This window comes from Cynocephalus volans, chromosome 9, assembly GCF_027409185.1.
Source record: "Cynocephalus volans isolate mCynVol1 chromosome 9, mCynVol1.pri, whole genome shotgun sequence".
Taxonomy (NCBI): Eukaryota; Metazoa; Chordata; class Mammalia; order Dermoptera; family Cynocephalidae; genus Cynocephalus; species Cynocephalus volans.
In genome coordinates, this window is record NC_084468.1 from 128,715,621 (window position 1) to 128,727,936 (window position 12,316).

Consider the following 12,316-nt stretch of genomic DNA (forward strand, 5'->3'; position numbering starts at 1 on the left):
AGAGTAACACTGCTCCACATTGAAAACCAAACCCCTATCATAAACCTCACACACGAACACCAGTGGAGACAGATTTTAGGATCCCTACTGCTGACTTGTTTAGATGTGCCTTGAGTAGATGCTGCTGCCAATTTAGCCATCAGGGGGTCCTAAGGTCAGGGTTTTTTACCCTCTTATTTCTATCCCTCTGGTTACCGCTAACAACATGCACTGTCTTCCTCTGCACTAGACTGGGCCTGACTGCCTGCTTTGGGAAGAGCTACAACCAGACCACCACAAATGCTTCTGTTTTTCAAGAAAGCAAAAAAACCAACTACCTTCTCTAAGGAAAGCTGAGGTCACTCTCTTGCACCATCCCCAAAGAGAAGGGTCACACTTACCTCTGCAATTTTGGGACACAGGGAATAAAAACAAGTAGAGTCGAGGACTTAGATGTTCCTTTCTTAATCATGAGGAACCAGAAATATATCCAAACCATTTAAATAAGTTATAATACACTCATAAAATAAAATACGTAAAGCCAGTTTTTAAAATGAGCTAGATCTACAGATGCTGATATGGAAACATGTCTGAGTTAATGGATAAAGCAAGTTACAAAACCAAATGTCAAGGGTGATTCTATTTTTGTTTTCTAAAAAATGGGAATCAATTGCTGCTTAAACCATTAGGTGAAAGGTTGATAGGGAACTTTATAAAGGATGGATCAAGCTGACAACACTTCAAACGACTGATTAATCTTAACATCACTAAAAATGGGACAGATATTATGTGCCTTTTGATGTGTCATCAATGAAATATTCTCATAAAAATTGAATCAAGCCCCTATTTAGCAGTTTATCAGAAATACAGGTGATAGAAAAAATGTCAAAAATGCTAAGTGGATGGTATCAGCTGAATCTAGAATGTGGAAATTCCTCAGGACAAATGACCCAAATGACCCAGTTTCTTCAACAGGCAAATAGCACTTTAAAAAGGGAAGAGGTTACTGATAAAAAGACTTAAGAAATATATAAAACAAACACATGGTGAGAAGCTTATTTGGATCCTGTTTAAATAAAACAACTGTAAAAAGGCATTTTTGAGATAATTGAGGAAATACTGATTATAGCCTGGATGTTCCATAATATCATGTAACATTTGTTAATCCTGTTAGGTGTGGTAATGGAATTGTGGTTATTTTTTAAAGTCCTCATCTGTTAGAGTTATATATATGAAAGTATTTACAAGCAAATGGATATAATGTCTTGGATTTGCTTTAAAATACTCTAGCAAAAAGAAGAGAGAGAGAGAGAGAGAGAGAGAGAGAGAGAGAATTATATATTTTTATTTGCATGAAAATTTTCTGGAAGCATACCCAAGAAACCATTAAGCAGTTACCTTTGAAGGATTCTGGATTTCAAAGGAAGGAGTCAGGGAGAGAAACTTGTGTTTTCATTTTATATCCTTCTATACTATTTGATTTTTTAAACACACACATTACTTTTATAATTTAAAAAAAAAAACCCGAGTGTATACTTTAAAATAATCTCATTATTTATTTATTGAGTCAATTGAGTCTCTACATGCAAAGAACCACTCAAAATAGATAGAACCAGAAGGGTTCTGGAATAAAGTTAGGGCATTTCAAAATGCAGTTTTACTAATATAAGTGTAAGCAATATTGGTTAGTTTAGCCAAGTAACTTGAAAAAGAATTCTCGAACTAACGGTATGCTCTTCCAGTCTGGAAATTCCTCTTGCAAGGTGTTCCATCGCAAGTATTTCTTCTTTTGATTAGTGGGTGGGATCGAGGGCTTCCTTTTACCCAAGGAAAAGCACACCTTGTGAGACCGGTGAGCAAGCATTATTATTAACCCCCCCAGTTTTCCTGCTGTTTGTTTTTGTTGATTGTCCCTGCTGACTTGGAGTCGTATCCCCAGTTTTGCCTCTCATTTTCTATCCTTCATTGTCATTTCCTCCACCCTGATATGTTGATCACAAAAGCTATGTTGAAACAGATTTGAGAGAAAGGACTGAATCAGGCCTCTGGGTGAGGTTACTGTCATACACAAGAGGGAAAAAAATGATAATGATGTCTATTTTGGGTTGTAAGAACATCAAAGTAATAAGAGAGGGATGTACAATCAGGCTGCCACCGGTCCCCAACTTCAGGAAGTTTTTCTCCCTATGAAAACCTTAAACTGCCTAATTTCACAGAACTGTCTAGAAGAGGAAAGACTTAGATGTCCTCCACTGACCTGAGATTTCATGACACATCATAGGAAGGCAATAACTAACCGAAAAAACGAACATTGCCGGCTTCCCCTAACACCTTGCCTTGCCTAATGTGACCAATGTGCTTCCTATTCTTTCCAGCACCCTCAGCCCCCATCCTAATTGTGATTCTTTACTTCAACTGTATCACCGAGTATAATGCATTAAACCCTGCATATTAGTATTTCCCATAAATCCATTTCATTTTGGAACTATGCCTCCTTATGTTTAATTAATACCAAAATACACGTGAATCGTATACAAATTAGGGTGTCCTTGGATTGACTGGGGAAAAGAATACTTACAATGAAGAGAAACTAACTGCAAGACCCGTGGTCAAATAGCTAGGCTACTGTAACATTCAAAACTTTTAACTAATCATGGCAAGAAAGGAAGAAGACAGAAGCCAAATGATAAAAGTAACCAGAATGCAGCGATCAAAACTTTCAAATTTGGTCAGTAATCTCCCCTGGTAACATCTGCCCTTATATTTACTCAAGAAATGAATTTCATATTTCAGTAGAATGCCCTCCTTGTGTATATGACGTTGTTAACTACTTTAGAGAAGGGAGGAAGTAAAGTTGTATTCTATTTTGTATGCCAAACTATTTTCAGGGAACTGACAGCTGTAAATTTCACTCAAATTTGGAGTGAAAGGAAATATGACCACTTCCTCAGAATGAACCACCCATTCTTGAGGCAACAGAATTGAAATGTTCATAATTTTACCTAGTTTACAACTGCCTGATAAACAACAGCCCCTAACTGCAAACTAAACTAATTCTACCAAATGCTAATAGATCTAGTGTGATGGATAGCTGCTAATTTGTTCCTTTGGAGAAAACATGTTCTTCTTATAGGCAATAATATTATTGGAATAAAAAGAGATAATAAATGTATGTAAAGTGCCTGTCACACAGTAAATGAAAGCTGTTGGTAGCAGTATTTATTGCAGTAACAGTGACAGGAAAAAAACTCTAGACATACCCTCCAGAGCAGAAAACTCACCATCAGTGCAGATGTAAATTTAAACAACTGACACAACATAATAAATACACAGCTTAGGGCCTGGCTGTGTAGTTTGTCACTGGAGCCAAGAGAAAATAAAGGGACAGGAGGCCACTGTCCTGCTCTGCTAGGGTCCGGTTCAACCTAGAAAAAACTCTAGTGGTCAAGTCCAGCTCAGCATAGAAAAAAAGAGACAAGGGAAAGAGAGAAGGGGAGAAAAGATGGGAGAAGGGGAACTGGCTGGGATGGGGCCTGGAAGTCCTTACCTTTGAGTCTCCAGCAACCCAAACAGTGCCAGGTATAACATATGATTCAATAAGTGTGTGTTGGACAATAATGAGATTAAGTGAAAAGGGCTGGGTCAAGAGAACAGAGAAAAGTGAAACAAATGCTGGAAATAGAAGAAAAAGATGCAGGAGGCTGCCATTAAGTCCCAGTAGAACTAGGGTGTTAGCCCAAGAGTGTATGCCTTTTACACAGTATGCCAGTAGACGTCCTGAAGGAATGGATGGATACACAGATAGATGTTCATGTACTTACACCTCATCTATATACAAAAATGAACTTGGAGCAGCTTACATTAAAAATGCATACAGTGTGACACAATGATACACGCTGAACTTTTATGACGGACAAGATCTGCCCAAGGCAGAGATGACCTTGTGGAAGGTTTGATAGTGAATTTTAAGAAGCAACATATTTCATTCAAAAATAGAAAAAAAAATTGGTTTGAGTTAATAGACAAATAGTGTTAAAAAAAATAAGCAGTGTGTAAAAGCCAGGAATTTTAAAACAGGAAGGAATCTTGGAGATAACTCCAAACCAGCTCAGTTTATAGATAAGAAAAGTGAAGTGAGGTGGTGTGCTACAGGTCCCTAGTTAGTGGCCAGGCTGGGAGTAGAGCCAATCTCTTCATTTCCAGTTTGACGCTTTACACTATTGTCTATACATAAATCCACAAAGCAACAACAACAAAACTTCATTGGGCTAAAAAATTTTTAAATCATGGAGGGTTCAGAGGCTGAATTGTTTTAACTCAAGGCAAGTATTTTTTAAACAAATGTAATTGTTTTGTGGGCTTTGAAATCAAACTTTCTTTTGTTGGATCCTATGTGGCAATTTGCAAGTAGTCAAGACAGTTTGCAAGTGGGTAGTCTCTGCATACAGACCTTACCCTGCACACAGAAGGAACTCAGGATGCCAGGTGACCCTGCGTGTGCATAATCTGTGCATCATCACTGTATACTCTAGACCTACCAACACTACTGTGCACATCTGGGTAGGATGATGACTCATGTTCCTTCCTAACAATATATATGGATTTAATACCTTTTAATGGAATTTCTTGAGCATTTGTCTCAAAAGCTACTTCAGAGCAACAACAACAAAAAACTATGTTAGCAATGGATATCACTGGGTTTATCTATTGTTATTGACACTGACATTATCAATGCATATTTTAACAACTAGTAAGTATTCAATAAAATGAGAGAGAAGTCTGATATCTACAGCCAGTCTAAGTTTAAGACATTGGGAAAACATAACTGAGCTCAGCAATAGATAGTTCTGAATATCAGTTAAAAAGTAAATTTCCTAAATAAGTTCATGTATAGGATCATAGATTAAGGCTATAACAACCATGGACCTAAAGGGAATATTAGGAGAAGTTACCTCCCCTCTCTGGGCTTTCTATGCTTTTGTAATAATTTTAAGGACATCACGTAAATATGAAAAAAAAAAAAAAAGAAAACCACGGCAGCCAGAAAACCCCTATATATTGACACAGGAAATATTCTTAGCTCTCAGAAAAATGAGACCAGGTTGCTTCTAAGCATATTCTAAATTTTATTCAGAACAATCAGATGTCTCGGAGACCCACTCTCTGAAACACTCCCTGTTATTTTTTTTTAACTAGGAGTCTGGACAGCCTGAGAATTTTGTTGGCCTTCTACAAGAAACTTTAAAATAAAAACCATTTATTTTATTCTCAGCAGCAACAGAACAGCAGCTTCAAAGAGAATTGAGTCAATGTGTGACATTTATCTTTATAGCAAACGGACATAATCTTCCCTCTCTCATGTCCCCATTCAGAGGAGCAGCATAGCATGTGCTGGGGGCACTGGGTCACATGGAAGAAACCTCCTCCTCAAGTGTCACATCTCTCTCAAGGGGCAGAAAGGCTATCGAGGGGTGGACTCTTTAAGGAATTAAATATACCATGACCTGGCAGCAACTGAATCCTGTTCAAAAAAGGAGACTAAGGCCAAACCTAAAAGACACATTTTTTTTTTTTTTTTCATGGTTTGGACTTCCCTTGACCTAAAGGTCAAAGAAATATCTGGTGTCTAAATTACTCAAGACAGCATCAGATTTTCTAGCACATATCTCTTTGTAACTCCAGAATCAACTTTATATGCCCTTTTTGCAATATTTTGAGAAATAGCTTTTTAAAAATGTAAGTCTTGCTTGAAATCCTGAGTGTAGTTCATTTTTGTGACTTTTTTGGGGGAGAGGGGGGCATTATTTGTTTATTTAAGTCATTAGGCAACAGAAACTCCTTGCTGTGAGAAGCCAGTCCACCTATCTATTTTTAATTAAACTAAGATTTCTTTCTAAGGTAAAGGGAAAAATAATAATGAGAAATGTTTAGAAACATGAGTGACAGCTCTCTCCACATTCCCATAAGGCTTCTAGGTAAAGCCAAGTGACACCCGGATCCAGACCCAGGGTTGCCCTGAAACGAACAGCAAAGTGTGTGGAAGGGTGAGGGTAAGGGTGAAGGTGAGGGGGTGGGGAGGGGTGGGGAAGGGGACAGATGGAGAACACCCACCTTCCTTTCCACTCCTCAGATTCCAAAATCAGTGATCCTGAGTAACACTAAATCGTCTCTCCATGATATAAAGATAAAGAACAAAATTAGATATTCTAACCCATCTCTTATCCCATAATCTAGCTGGGCTGCTGGGAAGTAAGTGACAACATTCACTTTAACTGAAAAGAGCACAGGTGTCCCCTTCCCTATTTCCAATCCATGCAATAATAAACAGAACTTGAATTTAAGATGTGTCTACATGGACCCATGGAATATTTTTCGAGTAACAATTTCAAGGGCCCTCGTGTTTTTCTTTGCAGTGATCTTTCCTTTTGGGTGAGTTTTACAAAATGAACGATTTTTTACGACAGTTACTTCGTCAATGGAGCTGCTTCACCAAGTCTTGGAGTGTGAACACAGTCATGTGGAAAACAGGGGTCAAGGGTGAAGAATTAGGTACAAGTCAATCAGCAAGGAGTTATACAGCCCAAATTTGGGAAGTTCGTGAAGAATTAGGTACAAGTCCATCAGCAAGGAGTTATATAGCCCAAATTTGGGAAGTTCTTTTCTCTCCTCTTTCATTTTGAACATTTTGAACATTTACTGATTAAAATATTAAGTGTTTCAGCAATAGAATAAATTTAGTAAAAGAAAAGAAAAAGTGATTTCTTATAGATCTCCCATATTAAATTCTGCTGACAAGCCCATTGAAATGTTGGCATGGATTAAGTGCATTTAAATCAAAAAAGGAACAGAGCTTTTCCCTCGGGTGTATGTCCTATAACAAAACAAAGTCTACCCTTCACTGGAAGCTCATGACCTCTTTCTCATCTTTACATGCATCTAGTCATTTTGAGTGAAAAAAATTACGTTTCACAACTATTGCTGGTTACACCAAAGACCACTTTAAAAATGAAGTCGCTATAGTTGGGCCTTCAGTTGACACTATTTTATCAGTTACTTATTTCCATGTCTTCAGTCAACTAAAGTTTACTATTAATTTTATATAAGCTTTTCCAAGTAACTGATGTCTAGATAAACTCATACTGTAAACACCGCTCATACATGTATTCAATAACTAGATGCAGAGAATACTTATAAAGTATACTTCACATATTGCCCTACCTCTCTGTCTGCCACTACTCCTAGATGAAATTTCTTTAAGTCACGAGTGGCTGATACATTGCAAAATTACCCAGCTCCTTTTGCTCTTCTTGTTTGCTAATTTTAGCCATTTCTCTCCTTATTTCACCAGGTGGCAAGAAAGAAATGAAGAGAAAGGAAACTCAGAATTGATAAGCATTTCAGGATTTTATTGACACTTTGAAAACTCTGGAGTGGACAGTTTGGATCACTTAAAGTCATAAAAGTCCCAGATATCCATTTTCCTAGTTCTATTCTGCTATTTACACAAGTTTTAAAGTAATTATAATTAGTGCATATAGCTCACTCAGCAATTTAAATGGAAATTTGTCATAAAAGCATCAGATTGATGTAAGCTGTGATCGTTCAGTCAATTATTTGCCATTCCAAGCACTCTTCATCAATGTTGCTGCAAATAATCAAAAGTTGGCTAGACACACACAACGGCAGTGTTTATACTGATGAGGACACACATAGCCTACTTCCTGTTTCAGTCTGGCAGGATATCCTTGAAAGCCATCTGAAACCCCATACATCCATTCCCGGGAACGTGTACTTATTATGCACACAATTTTAAAGCAAACCAGTGCAAGAGATGGATGTTTCTCCATTGTGAGAACTTAAATGACTAAATTTCTCCCTCAGATGAATAATTGTGAATGCCACGGCTCTATGTGACAGCAACTTCTCTTTTGAAAAGACTGTCTCCACTAGAAAAACTTATGATTCAATTTTCCACATGCATATTCCTTCAGAATCTGATTGGATTTGAATAATACAAAGCATTTGCAGGAAATGCTTTGATTATGTTTGATGGACAGTATTTTGTAGAGTTCTTATATGACAAGAAATTACAGAAGAATGGATAAGTGGAAAAGGCTTAAATTTCACAAAAAAAGTAATAAAATGCTAACAATAAAAGTATATACTGTGACAAATTAGGGCAGAGTAGTTACTGATTATACAAAAGTCCATTTGTGATGGAGGCAGCAGGAGGGTGGGCTCTCCCTTGTCCACTGTTTATTTCAAAAGCAGTGCGTTTTCCCCCCTATATTCAGGGATGGCATGCACTCCATGACAACGATGCTTTGATCTTCCCCCATTAAATATATCTTGTCTGGACCCAGCCCGAAGTTGGTAAGAAAAAAAAAAATCATTTGTATGAAAGGGAGGGAGTACTGAATGTCTCTAAGATTATTCATTACCTTTCAAAAACGAAGCTATTTGTGAAGTCTTTGTGTAATACACACATGAAAGACTACTATGCTGCTTACTTAAAGTATTTTGTTGTACTCTTGCTTTTTTGTTCCTGCCTCTGATCTGATGGAGAACCCAACCGAAAAAGGCAATGAATAAGACATCGCAGTTTACAGTCAAAAAGATTTACACGATGATTGAAAGAAAAGTTTCCATACCTGGATTGGAGGGCTTAGAAACTCTTCCCTTAGGAACTGGGAGTAACAATAATTCCAAGGATTGTGGCGGCGGCGGTGGAGGCGGTGGAGGCGGTGGAGGTGGCGGGGTTACTTTCTCTGGCTTCTTCTCTGAAGGCGGTGGCGGGAGAGGATCCTCAGGCAACAGTGATGCTTTCTCAGCCAGAAGGCTCCCAGCAGCCCTCGCTGCTACCTCTTTCAGAAGGGCCGCCGAGGAGGTCATAGAAGCCAGGGAAAGGAAAGAGCTGGCCGGAGCTGGGTGCTCCTGACCGGGAGTCAAACTTCTCTCACTGACTTTCTTGGACAAAGCTGCCAAGGTAGAACTGGCAGACTGGGAGCTAAAAGGGGAAGAAAAGGACTCAAATCGCATGGTGTCCTCAGTCCTGGTGAGAGATTTGTCCTGCAGAACGGCATTGGCTGCAGCTTTCAGTTTTAGGATGGCTGAATCCGGAGACAAGCCGCAGGTGGTGGTTGAGTTTGGCAACCACTTACCGTGATTCCATATAAAACGGTTGCTTGGAGTGTATTGGTCATTCTGTTCTTGCTTCTCAGCCAACTTCCTGGCCAGAACACTAAGCTGCTGGGCGTGATGGGATGGTGGGGAAAAGGAGAGATTCGAGCCAATGGTTATGGGGGACTCCACTCTGCCATTGGCCGTGGTGGTGCCTTCGAGTTTGAGGGAACCAGCCTCTAGCAGCCGCCTCAAGTTGCTGCTCAGGGGTTTATTGGAACCTGGGGGGTCGTCCTCACACAAAGAAGTCACTCCGGGGGAGAGGTGATCTTGACACTGCAGTGAGTCTCGTAGGACCTCACCGTCCAGTCCCACCAGCTCCAGCGTATGACTGCTGGGAGTTGCGCTTCCCAAGGAGGTGTCTGGGGAAGTAGACTGCTCCTGGATCCGGTCCTCCAGAGACAGCTTATAGTTCTCCTGGACTTCTCCATAGGACGCTTCTGACGGAGTCTCTGAAGAGTTTCCATACCAGTGCTCTCCTTCACTGAGCTCTCCCTCCGCCTCTTCCTGCCTACTAACATCTGGGGGGAATTAAGAAGATCAGGTTTACTCCCAAAGTGAGCAATAAGCAAGTCTCAGGACATTCAAATGGAGTTGATGACATGCTTCCTTTTCCCTTCCACCCCAGAACCAAATGAAAGACAGCAACAGCCTTAGTAGAATGGCAGGGGCTGCAGCAGACAGTCTTGGCAGAAGCCTGGAAAAGGTAAAAATACCAAACTGCCAATGGTAGAAACACACCCATGCACCACGTATATTCATCTTTCCAATAATTATTCCAGATACGTTGAAATGGAAAAGAGAAAAATGGATCTGGTAAAGAAGTAATTGGATGAAGAAACTGCTATTTTCAATCAATAGAGGAAACAGAAAGAAGCTTGTACACTTGTAAGAAAAAAGCACTTCAGCGTTGTGTCAGAATGAGAGAGGCTGCCTGCTGGCATGGTGGGAAAATGTGGACATGTGACACTAGACAGCGGGAAGCAGCTTCCCACTTCCTAACTCCATGACCTCAGACAAGTCACTTGAGAATCCATTTCCTCCAATATAAGATGCAATTAATTTTTCAAAAAGCTTATCAAAAAATGTAAATAATACCTGCCTAACTCACTTCACCAGTTATTAGGAAGCTTAAATCATAATAAGCATGTGATCATGTTTTGAAAACAGTCAAGTACTATGTAAAAATCAGATCTCATTAACAACGCTATTCGCATTACCAACTTCTTACTGTGACAATATCTCCCATGTTATGCATGCTACTTGTTTGAGAGTCCTCCATTCCAGTCGCTAACATGCCTGCCATCTTATCACAGGCAGTGATTAGGAATTTGTTCCCTCAAGAACAGAGTTCCCTTTATTATTTTCTACCTGTTAACTTATTGATCCACCACTACCACTCCCCCCGCACCCCCCGCAAGCACCAGTCAGGCAGTACTCCTTCCCATTCCAAGAGTTCTCATGAGCTCTATCACTTTTCTACTTTTGCTCATGATATTTCTTCTATCTGGAACGTCTTTCTCCAGAAATGCTGACTGTCCAATTCATCCTTAAACACCCAGCTCAAAGGTTTCCTCCTTATGATTCTCCCTAGAAATCTCAGTCAGAATTAATCTCCCCTTCTCATTCATTCATTTACTCATTGAACAAATAATTATGGAGTATGCCAGGCGTTGTTCTAGATTGAACAACATTGAACAAAACAAATATTTGCCTTCTTGGAGCTTATATTCCAGTGGAAGAAAACAGTTGTCGAACAAAATTAATAGATTAGTAAATCATATAGTATGCCAGAGGGTGATAAGTACCATGGTGTTGGGAAAATGGAACAATTTGGTCAGGCTCCCTTCACCTTGGAGCCTGTTCAGGGTGGTTGGGTAACATTGTGTGTGTGTGTGGGTGGAGTGAATACACCCGCATGGCATCATTTTGGCTGGTGTTTACTGCCTTGGGCACCTCCCCACCCCCATGCAGCCATGTTTTTCCAGACTGCAGCTCCCAAGGACTGTGTGGCTGGTTGCCTAGCTCACAGACCTGTGTGAAGGGGTCTGGTGACCCAGCCTGGCATGGAGGGGTCTGGTGACCCAGTCTGGCATGTGAAGGGTTTGTGACCCAGTCTGTGAATGGGCTTGAGGGGTCTGGGAGCTCCAGACCCAGCCCTAGTTCGACAATCAGTCCAGTTGGTTCAGGATTACCGGCAGGTAAAAGAGCCCGACAACTGGCGTGGCCACCTAGCTTTATATCTGGCGTCACAAACAGGATTAAGAGCTAGACAATTGGGGCTGTGAGCAGGATACACGACATCAGCCTTAGCCTTAGCCTTGCAGTAGCCAGACATATGGGAAAAAATGTGGAGTAGGACAAGAAGGATTGGGGGTAATGGGTAGGAAGTGAGTTACAATTTTAAATAGGGTGGTCAGGGTAGGGATTCAGTGAGCTGGTGACATTCGAGCAAAGACTTGAAAAAAGAGAGGAGCTGTCCATGCAGCTATCTCAGGGAGAGTGTTCCATGTGGAGGAGAGCTATTGTGAATGCCCTGAGGTGGGAACATGCCTGGCATGTCTACAGAACAGCAAGGAAGCCAGTGTGGAGTGAGAGAGGGTCAGAGCAGTGGGAGATGATGTCAGAGAGAGAACATGAGGGTGTGCGTGTGCGTTGCACACTGTGGTGCTGGAGGGGGGCTATGCAGATCTGTAGGGCATTGTGAACTACCAAAAGGTCTTTTGCATTTGGTGAAACTGGGAACCCCTGGAGGGCTTTGGGCAGGGGAGTGATACAATGTGACTTACATTGTCAAAGGATTGCTCTAGCTGTTATGTGGGTCTCGGACTGCAGGCATAAGGAGAGGAGGGGAGCAGGGAGACCAGCCAGGAGGCTGGAATCCAGGTGAGGAATGACAGTGGTTCAGCTCAGGTGACTGCAGAGAGTGAGAAGTGGTCAGATTCTGTGCATATTTTGAATGCAGAGCCCACATTCTCATGTTTTGTTTATACTGATTTTATACCTCTCTAAATTATCTGCCTACTATTGGCTTCCCTTCTAAAATGGTGCTCCTCGAGGGCAGATTGTGTTTTACCATCTACATATTCCACATTGTGCCTAGTGCAATGCCTGGTCGCTGGCAGAGTTGAATGAATGTTTAGAGACTGAGACAAAA

At 40.6% G+C, this 12,316-nt stretch overlaps 1 protein-coding gene across 3 annotated transcripts in view; it reads right to left on the minus strand.

Moving 5' to 3' along the window:
- Nucleotides 1-12,316, minus strand: part of ZNF827 (zinc finger protein 827) — a 163,792-nt gene that overhangs the window by 123,977 nt on the left and 27,499 nt on the right. For all 3 annotated transcript variants that reach the window (XM_063108280.1, XM_063108278.1, XM_063108279.1), the window contains exon 2: nt 8,631-9,680. In XM_063108280.1, the coding sequence (XP_062964350.1) occupies nt 8,631-9,680 (1,050 nt within the window). The remainder of the gene's footprint in view (nt 1-8,630; nt 9,681-12,316) is intronic.